The 22,128-nt window shown below is 39.7% G+C and overlaps 1 protein-coding gene across 6 annotated transcripts in view; it reads right to left on the bottom strand.

The window, feature by feature from the left end:
* SLIT3 (slit guidance ligand 3) overlaps positions 1-22,128 on the bottom strand; it is a 515,831-nt gene that overhangs the window by 53,977 nt on the left and 439,726 nt on the right. For all 6 annotated transcript variants that reach the window (XM_027468588.3, XM_027468587.3, XM_027468585.3 and 3 more), the window contains 2 exons: positions 7,885-7,982; positions 983-1,122 (listed from right to left, as the gene is read on the bottom strand). In XM_027468588.3, the coding sequence (XP_027324389.1) occupies positions 983-1,122; positions 7,885-7,982 (238 nt within the window). The remainder of the gene's footprint in view (positions 1-982; positions 1,123-7,884; positions 7,983-22,128) is intronic.

Raw genomic sequence — 22,128 nt, 5'->3', positions numbered from 1 at the left:
CCTTACTCAGCCACTCAAGCTTGATCCTCATTAAATCCCTTGACATGTAATATATTCCAGTGTACAAGAAGCCCTTCATTACTTCTCCATGCTTAGAAGGTAATAAACCCATTTCAAAGGATGGAACTAGGAACTGTTGCAGGTGTTTCCTTACCACTCCATGCTGAGCCAGGAAGGTCATGCTAACGCGGTTTGAATGAGTCAACAGTATACTCCAGTAATGACTTGAGAAAAAGCATTTTCAGATTGCAGTTAGGAAGGTTTCTACCCTTGCAGAAGTTTTAGGAAGAAATTTATCTGAAATGCAACATGGGCACTAGAGGCAGCCATTCTGCTGCAAACTCAGTTACCAACTTCTGTCGCTGTGGGCTTAGCAAGTGGCTGCACATCTGCTAACTGGGCTAGTTTTCACGGGTGGTTTCTTAAAACTATGAGTCTAAGGTTTCTCAGCCTTTGCTTTGACACCTGTGAAGTGGAGATAATGAATTTAAACAGCAAATTGTCAGGCTCAGCTTATTTAATATATGCAGACCTTTAAGATCTCAGGTGAAAGCCATGCCCCAAAAGCTACCATAATTTAAACTGGAACTATTTTAATTTTACAAGATTCATATCTGATTCATATCAGACTCATCTCAGTACTGAGAATATTTCTGAAGTAAATGTAGAGAATGCATGTGAAGAAGTACAAATTTTTCTGACCCTTTAAACTTTAGTATTTTTTAAGTGTATTTTATAATGAAGTATCAAAATTTTGTCTCAGAATAGTGGTTGTGTTTGTGACTACAAGTGTATTGCAATATTGGCAGAATTGACATCTCTCCAGTAACTCACCAGTTGGACATCCACGTTGCTTGAAAATGGGACTACCTTTTTTGGTTAATTATGCACTTATGGACAAAATAAACATGTATTTAGACACTTCCCCTCAGGCACTACAGAGACTCCTCACAGATTCCTGTTCTTTAATTGCACACCTTACCTGTGTAATTAGGAGGGCACAGACAGACATAGTTGTTGATCCCATCCACACATGTAGAGTTATTCTCGCAGTCATTATCTTCACAGTCATCTGGGTTTATTTCACACCTCTCTCCCTCATACCCAAGGACACACGAACAGCTTTGGAGAAAGACAAAACATAATACAAGTTAGCATGGATTTGAAGAGGCAGGAGGTTTTGGGTATAAAACTGAAATTAAAAGATATACAAGAGAGTTGCTGGAGCCAAAATCACGTCCATTGTGAAGCACTTTAACACTACGTGTTTGGTGAAGGATGCAATCTGATGGTTCATGAGGCCATGCAATTATTTACATGAGACATAAAAGCATCAGCTGTAGACACCTTTTGTTGTGTTGCCCTTTGCTTTCTTTGTTGATAACCCTAGAACTGAAGGAAAAAGCCTCAGGGCAGGAGAGTGAACACTCATCAGAATATTCAAATCCTTGGCTCCTCTGCTAATGATTTTGCAAATACGTGCATACTTGCTTATTGAGGACTGCATAATCGTAGGGCAACTTGGCAGCTTTCAGATGGCTCGCTCTCTTGAAAGAACAACAGCTTGAACTAAATTTACAGACATGAACATTTTCTTCTCATTACCACTTTGTCACTTGTCCAAACAAGAAATGTTTGGGAATGGTTGCTTTTATGAGTACGATGAGGTTTCAGTACTTCCACAGCTCCTCCAATGTCTATTTGTAGAAGAGCTGATGATGTCTAGATGATTTAACCAAAGCTAAACACAAACAAACAATAGCAGAGCTAGTAACGGTTCTGTGAGGATGTGGACATTATTGAAGAATAATTGCAGTAAATATTTTATCTCACAAAACTGTGATGTACGGTCCCTGGAGGGAGCATAAGAAGCTAAGTGGCTGACAAATGACTTTATTTTATTTTTTTCAATCTCAGTTTCTTTTCTAGATCTAAAAGTTGGGTTTGCCAAGAGAACCTTTATATTTTAAACTAACTGTAAGTGGTGGATAGGTGGTGGCCATGGTTTCCTAAAAGAGAGTCTAAAAACATGTGTTAAGTGCTTCAGTCATTTCAGTGGCTTCCAAGAAGCCAGCAATGATATTTGAAGTGTCAGTATTGCTGTTCGCGAGTCACAGAAAGCATGTATGCAGAAAGGAAGGGTTGTTTCAAGTCCCAGTCCAAACTACACATTTACTGAGCTGTTCATTTCCGTTCCCATGTGAGTTCTGGTGGCAGAAAAGGAACTGAATAAATGTAAAACACTGCTGATTGATGAGGATGAAAAACAGAAAGCACCAGAGCAGTCACACTAATTGCCAGCCACTGCTTCCTGAAAGCAGGAGAGTTTCCAATGCAGAGATGACTGCAATGTACTTTTTCAATTCAGATGGCCAGAGTACTCATGGAGTGGTTATTCTGTTGTATGTGAGTGCCAGGGAGCTGAGCTGGGGAATGCCCTGGAGAAATAGGAAGCTTCAGAGTCTGTGAAGGAAACCTGCAGCACTGTTGTGCTGGTTGCTCTCAGCACGGCGTATGTTTCTCTTCCTGCTGAGTGCCACAGACTGAGTGGAGTGCAGGGGCTCCAAGGGTAGGGATGGTACAGTGCTCATTGCCCTTCGGAAAGGTGGTAGGTTGGGCTTTGAGGATGAGCCTGGATTCTGGGCAACCTCAGAAAATAAGGGAATAACAAAGAGGAAGAAAAAAAGAGTAGGGAATGTGTTCTGAGTAACCACAATATTAGGACCTCCTATAGGGGTAGAGGACAGGCCATCCTTCCTTCAGTTCTGCCATGATCATTCACAGGTCATGAGACTTAGAAACTCCTCACCATGAATACTCAAACCCAAATGGCTCAAATCAGTCCAACTTAGGACCCAACAAATCAAGAAATATTTTCTTTTCCCATTTCTATCACATTGTTGCCAATAAAATATCTCCTCTTGCTGACCCTGCAATGATGCTGAGGATTAAAAGAAGCAGATATGAAAGAAGAGCTGGCACAGCATCTTTTGTGGGAACAGGACTGTAGGGGAAGGGGTAAAGACATCTAATTAAATACAGTGGCACATTCATCATGTCACCCTTTTCAATTACAAAACCCCATTTTCAGGGGCTTATAACTCAGCCATAAAAATATGCTCCAGGCTGCATCTTGGCATCCAAGGTCTCAGTTTGGGAGCACAATTTTTTTCTCTCCATTTAAAGAAAAGCAACAAGAGTGGCTTTGTGCTGGTTATTTTTATGTGACTATAACACCATTTTCCTTCCACAAAAGGACTGGGATAGCTTGCATGTATGCAATTAAAAATGACATTATTAAATACTATCACAGTAATGACTCAACTCAGTAGAGTTACCATTAGTAATAATACATATGGGATTGTTAGCATACAATTGCTCAGTATTAGGACACATTCCATACTGAAGGAAATGTCAGCATAATTAATGACATTTGGCTACTGGTCCCTATGTATTATACAGAGTCTTTACATTATTGCTTATGTATAATTCTTTATTTTGATTTGCATTCAAATGTGCCAAATATGAGGACTGAAATTAAATGATAAAACATACAATGTGGGACCTGGATTGAACCATATGTTGAAAGAGTTGCAGTTTGGGACTGTTTGTATGTATTTCTCCAGAAAAAGCTTAGAAAAAAAATGAAGTTTGCAGAGTGACTGGAAGGTCATCAAACTTTTGGGTTCCAGCTGACCGAGAGAGAAAATTAATTCCAGAGACAATGATGAAAACTGTGTTCTGACTAAATAGTGAGGCAGCGAGAGACAGCTTTTCATTTGGACCTAGGAAACAATGGAGCCATGCAGGAAAGAACCATTTCCTAAGACACTGTGATCTAAACTAATACAGGTCCAATTCCTTATTCTTGTTTAGGGATTTTGCATTAGTGTTGTACTTTCCTATAAATAAATAAATAATGCTCAAAGTCATCATTATTCTCTCGAAGATAGGATGGAACACAGAATTTAATTACAACATTTTGGGGGAAAACTTTTGGAGCCGCGGTGTACTAACAATTCTGTAAGTTCACTATAGTCATTTTTTTTTTTTTAAAGTGCAGTGAAACGGTTAAAAATCTGTTTATTAAAATAGGCATACATACAGTACATTATGTTTCAAAAAACAACTTCTAAATACTGATGATAAATTATTTGAGGAATATTACTTTTTCTTGGTAGAGGAGCTTTCTACATCTGTATTCCAACAGAGTAGCCTGTAAGCCTGGAAGTGCAACACTTCTCCTTAAACTAGGCTGAATTAACAGTAGGGAGTCCAGAGTTTTTCATTTATGAAGGAACTTAAAGTTTGTGAAAAACACTAAGGAAAATGCTCTGGACAATGGAGATCTTTGTATATGGGGAAAAGTTAAAGTAATGTGCAAACTTTGTTTCCCAACACCGTAGGCTATCAAAGATAAGCTGGTTGCCTGTGGCTAACTCTGAAGCAGAGCTGACAGCTCTGCCTCTTTCATCAAAGTCTCACTTACAGGCATGCTAAATGAGCAAGACATGTCTGATTGACCATCTCGTTTTATCAGTTTCAATAAGCACCTTTTTTGGCAACCTTTTGTCATAGCAGACACAGATTAGATTAGAATGTAACGGGAGGAAGAACTTCATGTTTCTAATCCTCTGAGTCACACAGTGACACTCAACTATTCTGTAATGCAGAAAATGTCCCTCCCTAGAAAAAAAGAAAAAAGAAAAAAGAAAAAAGAAAGAGAGTATGTGAAAATAATTTGGATTAAAAAAAACAAACCTGCAAGAATAAAGAAAGACTGAAGAACTCCAGCTGAACCTGTGCCCTCAGAATGCCCCTCCAGGACCTACTGCTATAACAAATCTGAGCGATTCAGTCCCCTGCTGCTGCGAACCCTCGCAGGTACCAGACACAGCAGGCAACTCAGGCTGGAATCTCAGTCATAACTATGAATTTCCTGTCTTTGCCTGGTGAACATCACCACCTTAGCATTATTTAAAAGGTAATTTTCTTGTCTAAGGCTACAGAAACTTGAGAGTTAAACTGCTTGGCATTCCACATGCAGAGAGTTTTGGCTTAAGTTTCTTTTTTTAAAAAGAGTAAAGATTTGACAAGTTTGGCAGCAGAGTCTGTATATGAATATATTTCCCTTGAGAAGAGAATATACAGAAGATATAATTTCTTTTACAGGCCACACAACAGAAAAATCTAAGGAGGCCTCTCATGAAAATGTTTTTGACATCTACTTCCTCACAGCCTATAATCTAATGCAACGTTTTCCCATCTTGAGGAGCACAACTTACATGCATGCAACTCTTGCAACTCTGACTGCTGCCATCCACTGGAGAAGAGATTTCCCACCATAAAAAAAAAAACACCCTCAAAATCTTTTTTTTTTTTCTTCCCCCTTCATGGACTGTTCCATCCCCACTCCACACTTCTCTAAAACATGCTAAAGCCCCACACTCCTGTTCTGCAGAGCAGGGAGGGACAAGGATGCCTTAATGGGCTGTCTGTATTGAAACACGGTGAGGAACTAGAGCAGCACGTAAGCTGAACATTCAATTTTATGAATAAAGATTTTGATGAGATATGGTTTTATGGGTCTTTTATTAGACCAACCCAAGCTATATAAATAACTATAAAAGCAGAAATCTTCCCTAAAAAGCCCCAAAAGTTGTTAAGCAACATAACCACTCCTGCTGTTTTGTAAAGGATTTAAAAAACTACGCCCATTTGGAACCAAAGTAAAGCCCCTGAAAATGTGAACTTCATGAGAAAAATTCAACAGTAGCTTTTATTTCAGCTCATTCAAAGCATTTTTTTTTAAACTTTCTACCATGGAAGAAGAAAAAAATGATGAATAAAAACCTGCACCAAAATAAAAACTGAAGCCTTTTATTCCAGTATTACAGATATTATGAAATGTTTTACTAGCACATTTTTAGTGTCAGCCAGGTTTTGCAAAATGAGTACTGAGTGACAGATAATACAATACAGTTTTGCTTTGGTACAAGCTGGCCAAAGCCATCTAACCAGTATTACATGAGGGTGACATAAAGGGAAACTGAACTATACAGCAACAGAACATTGAACAAACCTCTTGAACAAAACCTGAACTTTTACTCCAAAAATTGCTGGGCTTGTTAAGACCTGAATCAAGAAGAGAACTATCAGATCACCAGTGCTGAGCGGTGGTCTCACCAAAATCTCGAGTGCCGTTCTGTCAAGCACCATGACCATTTGCATGTGCTACAGTCTGCAGAACCTCTGCATCCCACCCCCATGCACTAATGTGACCCACGCACATGTCTGTACCCGGAGGACATCCTCTGCTGCTCTGCTCTGGGTCTCATTGCAGCTGCTCAAACAGAGCTCCAGATGGCCTCATGGAAACATGCGGCCACGTCTTGTGTTCCAGAGGTATGGTGGAAAGCCTCGGGCTGTTGTTTGTAACAGAGCCCAGCAGTGTCCCTTTCACCACCATCAATGCACACTTTTCCACTGTAGTATCATCAGTTCGCTTCTGCTTCTAGCGTGTGCTGGAACTGCTTCTGGAGAGTGTGTGGGGTGGAGGAGGGAGAATTTTCTTGAGGGTTGGCAAGCCCAGAGACAGAGAAGCTCTGGGGTACTTCTCCCTTTTTCTTCTTCACCATTCATCCCACCCCCACCCACAGGGCAAGAGGGAAGCTATTCTGTGCCTCATTCCCTGATGAAGGGTTTGGGGAGTCAAGAAGAAGCTACAGTGCTCTGCTGGAAATATAAAGGTGTTGTGCCTTTGGCTGGGGAGGAGGATGGGGTTAGTAGTCTCTGACTGTACCTGAAGTCCTGTCAGTCACCCAAATTTTCACCTGGCCCTTCCTGTTTTGAAGAAATTGTATTTTCTGACATAAGATGATATGGGTTTGCTGATCTGGTCAACAGTCAACCTCAGCTGGAATAATCCTAATCACGGCTGAAACCAAACTGGAACTGAACTGCAAAAATGTACTGTCTTGACTCCCTTCTTATCCCATTTATAAACTGTGCACTTGTGGGTCTCCCTCCAGCTGTCCCTCCCTCTGTCTTTCCCTGAGAGAAGCTATATATAGGAGAATACACGGCGACAGCCTGAGTAATACAGACATGCTCTTAGAAGTGAGGCTTTAATATGTGTAACTGAAACATCATCATGGTGTGTGCTTATACATATTTTGTGCAAGAAATAGCATGAATTCTGAGGACCTAATCAGTGAAAATTTGAGGAACAATTTTCTAAAACAATTTCTAGCAACTTTTTAATGACAACTAGTGGCCAAAGCCTCGAACTTGTATTTTCTTAGTTGTAAAATAGGACTTGTAGGAGCATTAATCTCCCAACAGCTGCACGAAAAAAAATCTAAATTCCTCGTGGAGTCTCCCCATCTATGTTACATCTTTCTTATGTGGGAAAACTGAAACCCGTAATAGCCAGCTCTAAAGGTTATTCTCTTTGCAAGCATTATGCCTAAAAAGATGTGGCAATCTCTCCACATTTTTTAATTGTTTCTTTAAAGCCTGTTTGTCTACAAGATTCAGTATGAAAACATTTTGCATCTGGTTGTCAAGCAACAGATGCTTATTTTACAAATACAAAAAAGGGTATGCGTGCATTTGAAATGCCCCAAGGAAAATTAGCATACAGATAACACAATGCAGATCAGGGAGACCACTCAAAATAGCTCTTAGAGCATGTCCCATTAAGAGAAAATAAGGAGGCCTGTTTCAAAGGAAACAATATGTCACTACTGAAACCAGATTAAATTTTTTGTCTGGCAGATAGAATTGTCATGTGCAGCAGCTTTTACAAAGTAGTAATTATAGTTCGTTAATGTAAAGTAGAAACGTTTATCATCTCATTTTAAATGAACTTTGTGTTATTACCTGAATCCATCCTTATTTGCCTCAGTGAGGTGGCAGGTCCCTCCATTCTGACATGGATTTTGAATGCAAGAATTAATGGGCACGCTGCAGTCCCGACCCTATTTGGGAAAATTCAGAAGAAAGAAAGGTTAGTAAGATACATGCCATCTGAATCAATACCTATAGCTCCCTCACCCTATTTGTGAGGCTTCTTACAGTAGGGCTATGGTCTTCAGAAGCATCACATCACCTAATGTTTTTTATTGATGGCAGATACATTCATCACTTAAATGAGAATTTGGACAGGGCGATTATTCTAATCAATGGGACGGGTGGGTATCTTGGTGTCATTTGAGTTTCAAGATATTAGTTAACTCTCCTATTTTATTGTTTTAAGGAAACAGCTGGTTTTATCGGTACTTTAGCACATTTTAACCCCCAGTGATAGTTACAGTGAAAAGAATGAATCATGACCAAAGATAGGCAGAAGGCCATGCACAGTCAGCTCAAGACCACAGAGTCAGCACTCATTCAACTGCATTTACCAGGTACTCAGTTAAAAAAAAAAGTAACAATGCACCATCCTCATTACTAGATGTTGACAAAACTTAAAGGAGAAAATCCATTTTATCCTAGGAGCTGAGTTTGAGTTTCTCTATGGAACACACCGAATCCTGTTTGATATCATCTTTCAACCAGTTCCTTTTTAAAGATTACCCTAAAATATACTTCAGTTCCAACTGAACTTCACTAGCTTGGACAACCTTCACTGATACCAACTGACTTTTTATTGACTCTTCAAGGCATAGACATCTTTCTCTGATCATTATATTCTACTGATTAGAAAAAGCTATTTGTAAAATTGGCAAAAGCACTAAAGAGGTTGTTCTTTCCCTTCAGTTACTGTCACAGTAAGGTGGAATAAAGACAACTGAAAGTCTGACAGTAGTCAAGGGATCTGTGCAATCAAAACAAGTTCAAGAGATTTCTTTACTCTTCCTATCGAAGATCCTGTTAGCAGTGGCCTTCTGCCAGCTCATCTACTGGAAAGCTGATACATGACTGCAATCAAGATGAGAAAAATATCTCAGGAGTAACATTAATTCAGTCAAAGTCGATGGGATTTTTGGCTTTGGTTTAAAAAACATTATTATTGTACTTGAGAAGAATAACAACAGTGCATCTATTTGGAAATCCCTAAACAAAGAGGGCAGATTCCAGCCCATGACACCAATTCATAACAGCGGTAACCTTTGTGTATTAGTTTTGAACATCGTCCTACCTCTGCCAGCTCTCCTTGCTGACAACACTCATCAGAAGTCATTCCTTTCTCCACTGGCTTTGCAACACTTTAGATAGCTGGTGTGATGTACCAGAGCGGGGAACACTCAACAGACATTTACGTAGCCTCATTTTTCTAAGATTTCTGTGTTGTGGAAATGGAACATCTTGATGCTTCAGCTATATACTGCACCTGAAAGCATCACCTGTTAGTTGTTTTTCCATCTAGCTTTGAGGCTTTGCTGCTCTCACTTAAGATACGTTACGTCAGAATTAAGAATGGGCTTTGAGAAGCCTAACACTGTACTTGGCAGATACCTGACAGTGATTAGCTTGTCTCAGGATGGCTATATGTACAGTGAGGACTCAGGATGGTTATACAGTGGGGTACAGAAAAGGACTACTAAAATGTCCAAGGAGATGGAGCAACTACTTTAGAAGAATATATTACAAAGACTAAGACTTCTTAGTCTGGAGAAAAGGAATCTGGGGGGGGTGCTATAATTGGTGTTTACAAAATCATGGAGGTAGTAAATGCAGAATTTGTTACTCATCATTTCCCTTAGCAGAAGAGGAACAGTTACTGATAGTTTATGTCAGATAGTCAGATAGTTTAGGAGCCATTAGGCAAATTCATGGACAACAGAGTCAAGACAGATATGAAAGGCAAAAGGCAGACATCAGCATTCCTAACTGGATGATGGTGGGTGCTGGGAGAACCAGAGAGGAGTGCTGACCAGGCTTGCATCCTTTCCAAGTAAACACTTGCTGCCTGCAGTACACACGGAGTGCTGTGGTAAATGCACTACAGACCTCGCATGGCTTTTCTCATGCTTTTATGTCAAAGTTACTTGAAAGGCTTACTTGGCTCTCAACAAGGAAAATGTTCTTTAGCTTGTTTCAAAAGTCCCTGAACCAAAAGTACTTGATTTTGTGCATTATCAGGAAATAGATCTCTCATGAAAACCACACTAGGATAAATTTGCTCAATTTGTCAATGGCTGCATATCTGTTTGAGAAATCTTGCTTACTTCTTTTACACAGACACAGAATTTCTAGGTTGGAAGAGACCTCAAGATCATCGAGTCCAACCTCTAACCTAACACTAACAGTCCCCACTAAACCATATCCCTAAGCTTTACATCTAAACGTCTTTTGAAGACTTCCAGGGATGGTGACTCCACCACCTATTTTGTAGAACAAATAGGCTGGTCACGTCGTTCAAATGATTCAACACTGACCACTTCTCGCTTACATCCTACATTGAACAGAAGAAATTCTTGCTCAGCTCTTCACAGGTGTCCCCACTTCTGATGACATGCCCAGCACAGAGGTGGCAAGCCAGTAGGAAGAGGACTGTGCTGGTTCTGCGACTGCTCAAGCTCCATGCATGCTTTTAGTACAGTATAAATAACAGAAGCACTCTTAATTTGTCTCTGGAGTGCTCATCTTGAAATTGGTGCAGTCTCAATAAGCCTTATCAAATGCAACAACAACAGAAACACCACCAGCCCTCAGCAGCCTGTCAGTGGGATCTTCCTACAGAGTTCATTTGACCAGGTTTGCCCACTCATGATGCTAGGCTCTCACCTTCACATCATACATTTCAGTTCCCCAGATACTACCAAAGTCTCCAGTATTTTGTTGGACAGGACATAGTGCCATCGTACTGTGAGAAAAACTGAGACACACAGTAATTATACGTTCATCCAATACCGCAGAGGAGCTTTGTTACAGAAATAGGAGAAGAAATGCTATTTCCTGAGGCTGTGGCAGCCACCACTGCCTCCCAGCACTCCCCAGAGAGAGGCAGAAGCTTTGTATTTTTAGATTTGTGCAAACACAAGGCAACACGGACATCCTTTTTCCCTGGTTCAATAAGAAGGGAAACATTTCCAAACAACAACAGAAATACCTGGCTCACTGTGAGTTCATTCCCCCAGCACAGCAGTGCAGGCAGCATGCAAGGTCCTCACCCAAGACCTGGCAGAGACAGTTTGTGTTTCATCCATACTGCATTTGCCAAACAGCTCGTGCTTCTCCACTTGAAATCCTGAGCCCCCTAATGTCTCTGGGAAGAATTGGGAAACTGCCGAGGGAAGCTCATGCAGGTTTTATTTTGGCACCATGTGGTCTGCAGCACTTTGCAGACGCAAGTTACACAGCATTAACTCTAATCTGCTGCTACCCTTCTGCAACGCTGCCTGGGCTTTGTCCATCTGTGTTGTGAAACCTGTGTGCCTAGCATGTTATCCTAGCGGAGCTGGAAGATGCCACCCCTTATATTTCTCAGATCACAAGTACTTTTCCCGTGTCCCTGAAGAACAACCATTTTATAGATACTTCACTAACATCAGTTACTTCTATTTCATACAAACTCCTCATCCCTGTAGCATTAGCATATACAATTCTCCGAAGCCAAGCAGAGCAAGATACAAAGCAGAAACCACAGCATTTTTTTTCTGAAGGTTTTTATCACAGTTGAACACTATAAACAGTCCCATTACTTCTAAGCTAATTATTCAGATTATCTTGAATGTTCTTGTAAAAATTTAATAAAGATAAATGTTCAAATGAGAGCAAGACATTTTCAGTCTCTCACTGGCACATGCAATTGCTCATGACTTAGACTTAGCTTTCATTTCTTTGCTGAATGTGGCTGAATTATTGGCTTCTTGGGCCTCAGGCACCATGGAAACCAAAGGGTACGTGCCGCTGAATCAGACAATTACAACACTAAGTTGCTATGTGGCTTTAGGAAAACCAGAGTCTCTCTGACTCAGTTTACTCATTTTAATAAATGGGCAAACAACACATATTCCCTCTCTAGGGATTATCTTCTCTCAGTTGACGTTATCAGTAGCACATGGAGAGTCCACACAACACGTACAATTTCTCTAGCACAGAAGACAGAAAACCAAAGAATTCTGAGAGCAGAGAAGCTGCAGAAAATATTGCTACTAATAAATCTATAGCAAAGCAAGGCCATTTTATTCCCGTATAAGAATGCCACTACCCAGAAAAGCCTAAAGACATTCTAGAAACATCTTTCAAATGAATAATGCAATTCTCTAGTCTCAATTTACAGAAAGACTATTCTTACTGGAAAAATGGAATTGCTGTCAAACATCAGTAAAATTAATTTATCCGTGGATTGGGAAAAACTCTTGGAATTTCATTCCTTAGAAAGAACTATTCTTACAAAGGAGAATATTGTATATTAGCTTCAAGACTGAAGAGCCTTTTAATGAAGTCTGAATCAGAAGAGGTGCAGACTTCGTTTCAAGGACAGGCAAGAAAACATGACTGTCTCAGCAATTCACAGAAAGAGCATGAAGGTCCCTCTGTGTGCAATATTTTATTTCTATTAAGCTGTAATAAATTTTCCTTTAGTCTGATAAGAAAGCATCAGATCCAAAATATGTTTATATAATTTCTCTCATTTTCTGGAGAAGAGGAAAGGATTAGGTGTTGAAACACAGAATTTCTGCAACTAATCAGGAGACTTTTAAGTTCAGATTCCAGCTGACTCTTTAAATTTGAAGTACCTCAACTGGTCCAGATTTTAGCTGAGCTAATCCAACTCCAGATTTTCAGTGAATGAGAACAGAAACTGTCCGCCATGCTTGGAAAGTGTCAGTTCTTCCTTTAAACTCTACAGCAATTAACCACACCGGGCACTAGTGTGTATACAAGCTGTTGCTCACTACTGCTGTGCCAAATGCTGGCCTTTACAAGTACCCAGCACTGGAAAACATGACATCATAATTAGCAAAACACACAAGAACAAGCAACAAAAACTAATATGGACCTCAGCAGGAAGAACAAATAATAATGTGATTATAAAGAGCTCATTTGCTTTGATACTATTTCAGCCAACACAATTTTTCTTTTTTTAAATTAATTTTCACAAATAACAACATTGTCTGTGGAGACTGCATTCAGGATCACATGGCAGAGAGCTGACCTGCGCTCACTTTATTGTGATCCTTCCCTGGTTTCTAGCAGCTGCAGGCACAGCTAAGAGATGGCAGCATGGAGCATACCACAGCCACAAGGCAGCAACCTGGAATAGAAAGCTCTCACCGCTGGCTGCTGCACGAACACGAGGCAGCCACTGATGGAGACACCTGCAAACAGCAGAAACCTCTCTGACTTCAGTGGTCTGCAAACAGGGCGACCTTCCAGCTGATTACAGCCTTGTTCAATGACTTCAGTGTTTTAAATCATGCTGGAAAATGAACTATAGAAGAAAAAAACACTAACGTTTATTTAAGTTGTTAACTATATGTAATGTGTTCATAATAAATTTTATTTAGATAATATATGCAGAGAACAGATGGTAGTGTTCATGTGTTTAGTAAAAATACTAGACCAAGACAAATAAAGCTGATAGAGATTTTAAATTAAGAAGTAGGAAATTTTCATAAACAACTTAATTATCATGCTCTAAATACAGCTAAATATTTTAGGAAAATCAGAAAAAAGTTACCGGCTACAAAGATACCGTATTGCAAACCTAGTTCTTGACATTCCTAATAGTGGAAGTAATGCATCCACACCCAACATTAATATACTAGTCTTATTAGTGTCCTGGAGAGAAGATAATAAACAACCATTAATTGAAGGGAAAAGACCAAGTAAATGTACTTCATGAGATGCATGAAAGAAAATTCACAGAAAGATAAACACATGTACAGTGTGTTCTATGACTGCACTCAGGAATGCTATTCAAGCTTAAAGTATCTGCCAGCTTTACATTTTTAAAATCCTAATATTGTGAAATTAAGAAACTCTTACAAACACAGATGTAGCTTCATTCTGCTTCCACAGAGCTTTAGAAGTGTTTTATTAAACAATTTATTGACTTAGACTGATTGCTTGAGTGTTAAAACTATATCTGCATGTGCCAGTGGGATTTGTTCATACATTCAGACCTACAAAGGTCTAATAAGCAGAGAAAGGAGCTAAATGTGGTGTGTAAACAAGTCATGATTCCTGGTGCTTTATATAAAAGAATGAGAAGAGATGGGGTGAGAGGAGAGGGGGAAAAACATCCAGAAACAGAAGAATACACAGAAATAATACAATTCAGTTTAAAATCTTCAATGGCTTTTTGACGTGAATTTTACTTCTTTTGTGCTTAGGAAAGTGAGAACTATGATCCAAGGTTTTCCTCAAGTTATGGCATTCATCTATATAAGGTATAAACTGATGTTACTGTCTTTTACCTAGTGGTATTTTTAACAGCACCTTCTTTCTCCATTTGAGACCTTTATCCCCCTGTCATAAATGGTCAGAATTGGACAGTAAACTGAAATATTCCCAGGGCAGGAAGGGAAAGAGATGTTTTACACAAAGTTCGATCTTGTAAATCTCAATTCCATTAGAAAATTAATCTAGGAAATAAGACTAAGTACTCAGCGGTTTCCCTGTAATAAATATATTGACAAACTATAAATGCAAAGGAGAAACAGAATGAATTGTGTAATTAACCGAGGAAATGTGATGCCATGAATTCAGCTACACAGCAAATACACCCTGCTACAAGCTTCATAGGAAAAATTCTCTCATTAAGTTCTGTTCATGATTGTGTATTTCAGAGCCTTTCATTGTAAAGAAACTCAGTATTTAATACATCAAGATTTTTAAAATGAAAAGTTTTAAGTGTACTACAAATCGTAAAGCAAGTTATGAATGCTAACGTGCCATCTTATGCTAATTGCAGCATGAAGGACTTGGACACCTCAGCAATCGTTGCAAACAAAGCTACTCAGCTCTGTGAAGGGAATACTTAGATATCAAATAATTAGAGATGCTGCAAACTGAGTGAAGGATTAAGCTAACTTTAAAAAATAAAAATTAATCTAAAATCTCTTACAGGAAGGACTAAGAAATATATTACTGGGAATCAGCCTACCGTCATTTTACCAATGAAACCATTTGAAACTGATTTCCTAATTGATTGCACTGATACAAAGATATAAGCAGACAGCTTACAACTGGTATCTATACACGGTAGTCTAAAGCTCTTCAGTAGATACAGGTGGTACTGTTTCCTTATTTATGCTCTTTCTAGCCATGGATGCAATGGCTAAACCTCAATCTGGAAAAGATGCAGATGACGCTCATTGGCAAGGTCAAACAACTACAAGAGCTGGCAGGGTGTATGCTAGATCCATCTGCTTAGGCATATATACAAATTATTTGGCAAGGCAGGGATAATATCACAGTAATTTTGGATCAGACTGCTTTTAGATTGCCAGGTGGAAGCAGAAAGATTTTGATCATCTGTTGTTTGCAAAGAGGTCGTGACTCCCTCTTCTGAACACACACCTTGCTACAGACATCCACACCTTGGATGCCTCTAGGTGAGGATACTCACAGTGGTTAGGTTATGAATTAACCATTTCTCTTTCATCCATCATCTGTCCCAACAGGGTAATAAAAGCGCACCTTCTGATGACTGCTGCTTACAAGCCAATTAATTTAACTTGAAAAAATAATTCATTTAATCCATTTCTGGTTTTGGAAAAAAAAAAAAAAGATTTAAAATAAATATGAATTTACTTAGGCAATTTTTTGTTGTTGTTGTTTAGTATTGCTTTTATACAGCTGTACTTATACTTTGACACAGAAGCAGAACAAGAAAATCCACCTACAGCTCACGAACATTGTGAGAAATACTATTTGCTAAATGGCATTGATATTGGATTATGAAAAGAAGATAAACTGTTATTGGTTTGGTTGCTGCACCTCTCCTCCTACCATTTGGCTGATTTAACTGTCTCTGAAAACTTTCACAGCATTAGTGTCTGAAGTAAAAACACAGATAAGAGTTATTTATATCCCATCATCTTCAGCACTGTATAGCTAGTTGTCTTCTGTGTCAGTCTAGCTACATCTGGCACCTGATTAAACAATAATTGGGCATGGCAGCAGCACTTCTTAGTGACTTCCTTGTCCTTGTTAATAAATCAAAATTGTCAATTTATAGCAAATTAGGAGAACTCTGCTCTCTTAAGCCTCATTTTATTTAAATCACAAAGATTTATGATCCTCCAGAGTATAATATACCTTCCATTACCTCCGTAGCTAGTAATCAAGAATATGACTGTCAAAGTCAAAGTGCAAGGATCCATCATATTATTTTTTAAAAACCCTGGTTCTTCTCTGATGACTACAAATTTTAATTCTCTATGGATATCAGAGGTTTATTTTGCAATTATAGTCATTATGCTGTAAATTCTGATAGTCCTTCTAAACCTCTCCTTATATGAACACTGGGTGTTCATGAACACTTTCAATGGTCTTTTGTGGTTTTAATTGATGACAAAAGATATGTCAGTGATCTATCACTGAGTTGATTTGCATTTTACATAAGTGAACTTAGTCCAGAGGTGTAGAACTGGATGAGGCACATGCTCTAAAGTTTCCATGGACACTAGATCAACTGGCTGATGCAGATCACTGTGTGAATGCATAGGGAGATGGAGAAGAAAATGAGTGACACTGAAAATAGTTGATTTTGCCCAGGGTCATGCCCCGTACATAAAATCCAATCAAACATATTTGATATAAAAAAAGACATTGAATGTTTTATATTTAGTCTGTAATTCAGCCAATGCTTATGAACAAGAACAATGTTTTCAGTACCCTCCAAACACTAAGGGGCCTATTTCTTTTAAAATACATGCTGCAATGACAACAAAATCTTCCCCCTCAGGCTATCAAAAGCTGGTGACTCTTTATTAACATGAACATTGCAGAGAGAGTTATAAAGACTGGACGTTGGTACAGAAAACACAATTCCTAATAATAAGAAATAGGAAATACAGTAATACAGTAATTGTATTTTAAACTTATTACTTCAGGCAATGGATCTATTCTTAACACTTAAGTAATTGAACAGTCTGCATGAGAAAGGAGGGACACATCACGTGCAAGACCTAATAATAGCTGCTACAAAGCAGGGCTTACGTGATAAGAAAACCTCTCCAAAGCACACATTACATTTCTGAAATAGAGTTAAAGATGCTGAAAGAATCTCTCAGAATAAGCCTTTGCTGGCACATCCCTGTCTGTTAAAGATGCAGGGTTTTGGCGTGGGACAGCTCTGTACTGTTAAGAGGTCTCTTACTGAAATATATGCTGGATCAACAAAAATGCCTTTGTAATCTGTTTTGCTTGGGGAAGCTGTGTGAAGTTTCCTGTACAGGGCTTGCCCATTCAGAGATACCAGCAATCCTTTCTGGAATAAGCCAAGCCTAATTTGATAGGGGATCGAACTGTGACAGGTAACACAGGGAAGGCAGTTTTGTTTTCTGATGCAAACAAACAAGCACATTAATTTTTCAGACTACTACAGAAATCAAACATGCCCACCATGATAATGAACAAGGGCACTACATTTATTTCAGAGGCTTTCAGAAGTACAAGGAAGAGATCCCCAGGGGGCTGTGGAGGACAGCATCTGCCCTGCACCAGCTGTGTTGGAGCCTGACACCAGAACAGCCGAGAGCAGACAGCTTTGGTTCTTTACCAGCAGTGTACGTGCACATACACAGTGATCTACTCATTCTGTAGCTCATCTATTGTTTCTATTAATAGGAGAGAGTTTACTCTTATGTTATAAAATGACTTTTCAGCTTAGCCTGCTTACAGCAACTTCTCCTATTCCATCACCTCCAAAGAAGGGGGGAAAATAAGTCAACCAACCTCCCAATACAACCTCTGTTCATGTTCTCGGACAACCAAAGAAACCCAAAGGCCATATCCTTAGTACAGTCAGTGCCAAGAAAGCCTCAAGGATAACAGATGACAGACAATCACTAGAAAATCTTAACAATAAGGATTTTCAGCTGTGACCAACTACTTCAACTGATTCAATTATGTGGAAATTGTGGGATGCTGAAAATTAAGAGCTGGTTAAAGAGAGCTTGATTAAGCAGAGTTACAGCAACCAGTAATCACCTGAAAGACAGATAAACCACAGAGGAAGAGAAATTATTATTAAGTGTAATAGGACCAGGCAAACATAAGAACAAGAGCCTGAAATTCAGACTAAAAGCCAATAAAAACTTCTTCTGTACCCTGGGAAAAGAATGATTGGAAGCCTTGTCTCTTACGGCATTTCACACTAGACCAGAAAAACAGAAGTAAAAAAAATATAAAAATAAAAAATAAAAATAAAAATAAAAATGGGAGGAATGATCCACCCTAACAAGAGAATGAAGATGGTGGCGCCCACCAGTGGGTATGGCTCACTATTCACCTTAACCTTGCTGCTTAGTTCCTCCTGATGCAGCTCTGAACAAACATAGCAAATGCCTGAAGCTGCTCAACATCTGCTTTCTTGCTACCCTAGCAAAATGGAAATACTTCTTCAGAATTGGCTTTATTGTTAAGAGCCCTCATTAGGGCATGCCACAATACATTACTAAGTTTTTTACAGGGCTTGCGGTGGGTGTATGCATGCTTCACCACCTTTAGCCAGCAACTGTGGCAGTAATCCCTCCTTAAGCCTTTCATTTTTATGCTCTTCTGGATGTAAATCTCCATTTTGTTTAAACCCACCATAATAGAACGGGCAAAAAGAACGAAACACAAATCTGACTGGTGCATGGTAAGTTTTAAGGGACAAGCACACAGGAAAATACTGTGATTTCTGCTGTTTTCTTTTGCCCTAGGAACATTATATGAAATTATAACCACCCACTGCTGACACTGGTCTTTGCCCTAAAAATCCATACATAAATACAGGTCTACTCATTTTACATGGCCACCCATTGCCTCGCATCCCTAAGGGCTTTCTGCATTATTTTACTAAGAGTGAAAAATGCTTCTTCAACACTCATTAATAAGTATTTTAAGTACAGTTAGAACAAACAAACACAAACTAAAACACCCCAGCTTACATAAACACACGCTCCAACAGAAATTATCACAGTGAGAGTTCAAGGCAAAACCACCTCACACAAGCAGCATTTTGCTGCACTGATTTCTTCATGTGAAAACTTGGCATTGCGCTCACATTCCGCTGTCTTCCCAACCCTGACACTGGGAAAGGAGAGAGACCAGGACTGTGTAACATGTGAAGGCAGAGATGTTTGCTCTCCTGTCCCACGTGGACGAGGGCAGGCTGGCTTATGAGTGCCTTCCAATTTTTCCTCCTTCTGCAATTGCAACTCATGGTTTTATCAGTGCAGTGAGTGATGTATTCCGGGACTGATATGCATATGTTAACAGATCCAAAGAAACAAAAGCAAGGAGTTGCATTTCCAAACAGGATTAGCCTAACAAACTAGAGCCAACATGGACTCTCCTACAGCTGGCAGGCATCAGTAGCCAAACCCTACACTTGGTTAGACTCTTATAACCCCTCCCAAATCAGCATAACAGAAACTGGCCCACTGGAAAACACTTGCATGGCCTCAGCCTCAGAGCTGTCCAGAATAGCTGTACATGAGCAAACACTGTGATATCTACATTTTAAAACCTGTTCTATGTTAATATTCCTAAAACAACCATTATTCTAGGGCTCCAACAGATTATTCATGTAATACTACAGAATTACATCAACAGGGTAAAATGCAAGTGCAACAAACTTTGTTTGCCCATGCTCCAAGCAAATGCAGGGCCTGGTGCACCCTCATGAGTGAATGATACAGTCAGTGCAGCACTGAGTCCATCTAATGGCGTGGGGTCTGTACCGATGTATCCTGCCTGTCGAGCCTGTGCTGAGCAGTCCCAGCTTCTGCTCGGCTACATTCATCTGCAGGCACATTAGTCGTACCCATGTACAACATGTGATAGACACGAATCTCCTATATCCCACAGACACTCTTCTGCTCTGAGATTCTCCGTTTCTAACCCTGCTTCCAGGGACAAAAACCTGGCACAGGGGGTAGGGGTGAAGAACAGCCAAATTCCTAGCAGAAGTTTGGAGCCAGCTTCCTCACTGAGTATCCTTCTGGCTGCACTATAATGCCTCCCACCACAAGAGCCTGGCTGCAAAGCATACCGTATCTGTAAAGCCCAAGAGCTTTCCCCAGGATTTTTCCAATTGTATTTGTTATTCTGGATGACTGGTGAAATTGCTTGAACCCTCAGGATACTGTAGTGCTCCTAGAAAAGTCAGGACACTGGCTGAACTCAACAGGGAAGTGAGGGGAACTGGATAAAATTTACAGAGCAACTCCACCACGGACACATCAGCACGTGTTGCCTGATGTGTAGACCATGTGCAATATTGATTCTACTCATCATCGCCTTCCATTTCAGACAGCTGTTGGTAATACCCGAACCCAGAGATGACAAACTTACCTGCACCCCAACAGCTCAGGCTCCTGAACAGCCAAAGAGGCCGTGGCAATGCCTGGGCAGGTAATGTATTTCCTATTCCAGGCTGGCAATGCTCTTTCATTTCAGACAGAACACGGATGTATTTTTAACTCTCTTTCCCCAGTTCTCCAAACAACTGTATTTTGGAGAATGAAAATAATTCTCTGTCGTTTGCTGTTGTCTCAGTTTTAAGGAAAAAAGTATGAAATACACAAAAATCAGCAAAAAAATAAGTATTCCCCAAAGGACATTTTCTGAATAGAGCAGTGGCAAAATACAGCATTTCTTTCACTCACTTTAGTTTTTCCTGTACCTATTCAAGTAAATCCTTTCTCAATGGCTTATCGATTGCAAGTTTGATTGCTCCGTTGAATTCTGACACCCACAGACTTGATTTAACAGTATCAATAGGACTACACACACTGTAGGATAAATGAATTAGCACAGTACCGTTCCGTTATCTATTCAGCAGCCACCAGCTGTGCACGTACACACTCAGGGTGCAGGTGGCCAGCAGCATTCAAACCAGAAGAAAGCTTCATTTCTCTACTTGTAATCATATGACACTATCTAAGCCACACATATTATTTAAATAATCTTTCAAAGAATGCTATGGAGAAGAAAAAGAATTGCAGGATAATTACACCTATGTCTGTGTTTTATATGAAAACACAAGTTTCATAACATTACCAGACATTTCTTGCCAGTGTTGGTGGCACCCTGGAGCTCTTGGTGTCACTGCTTTCCAGCTGCCTTAGGTGGCACTCTCACACCATCTCCCAGCGTCTTTGGGGCTTTGTCCCCAAAGGAGAACCCCAAAAGAACTGCTTCCACCATGACTTACCTATAGCAAACATATTCAACACTCATCTTAAGGAAAGAGCTGCAGCAAGGATAAGCTATCAGGACCTAGCCATCCCCACTCATAAGTGAGCAAACTATTTCTGCTGTCATCATACACAACCACCTGGCCCACTGGCCTTTCAGCTCAGGTGGCCCATCAGTTTACTCAAATCCATCATAGGAAGCATTACACAGTGCTAAAAGCCCGATAAGTATGCATTCAATAGGAAAAATATTTTTGTGATCACAAAAAAATAAGAGATTGGACCATCTTCAATGCAATAATAAAAAATAAGATTATACACTTCTGCTATCATGGTTATTGGTAGAAGTTCCTGATTCCATCAAGCACCAGTCTGGCAACTGGTTGCTTAAGCAGCTTTCTGCTAGCTGGCCTACTCTTTTTTTCTGAAGGCTGAGCAATAGGAACCCCAGAGAATGGTCAGTAACTGTATATCCCTTTCCAGGGAACATTATAAAGACTTTATCTCATTTGAATGAGCTTACATTTGGGGAAGAAAAAAAAAAAAAGGCGGGTTTTTCACATTATTGATACACTCCTCTACACAGGATTTAAAAAAATCTACATCAAACAAGGAAAAACAAATGCTGAGAGGGCAGATTTAGGGCAATTTATCAAGGTCTGGGAAATGGCTTCCAGATGGATAGAGTTGTTTGCTGCTGGCTGGTGAGAAGGAAGCAAGGTATTGTTATTGAATTAGCATGAATCTCTGGTGGAGAACTGCGTGGTAGATAGAGTGCTCCTTTCATATGGTTTGCATTTGGACCTGTCAAATT

This window comes from Anas platyrhynchos, chromosome 14, assembly GCF_047663525.1.
Source record: "Anas platyrhynchos isolate ZD024472 breed Pekin duck chromosome 14, IASCAAS_PekinDuck_T2T, whole genome shotgun sequence".
In the NCBI taxonomy this organism is placed as follows: domain Eukaryota; kingdom Metazoa; phylum Chordata; class Aves; order Anseriformes; family Anatidae; genus Anas; species Anas platyrhynchos.
Note: the sequence above shows the minus strand (reverse complement) of the source record. Positions and strands in the feature narration are given on the sequence as shown.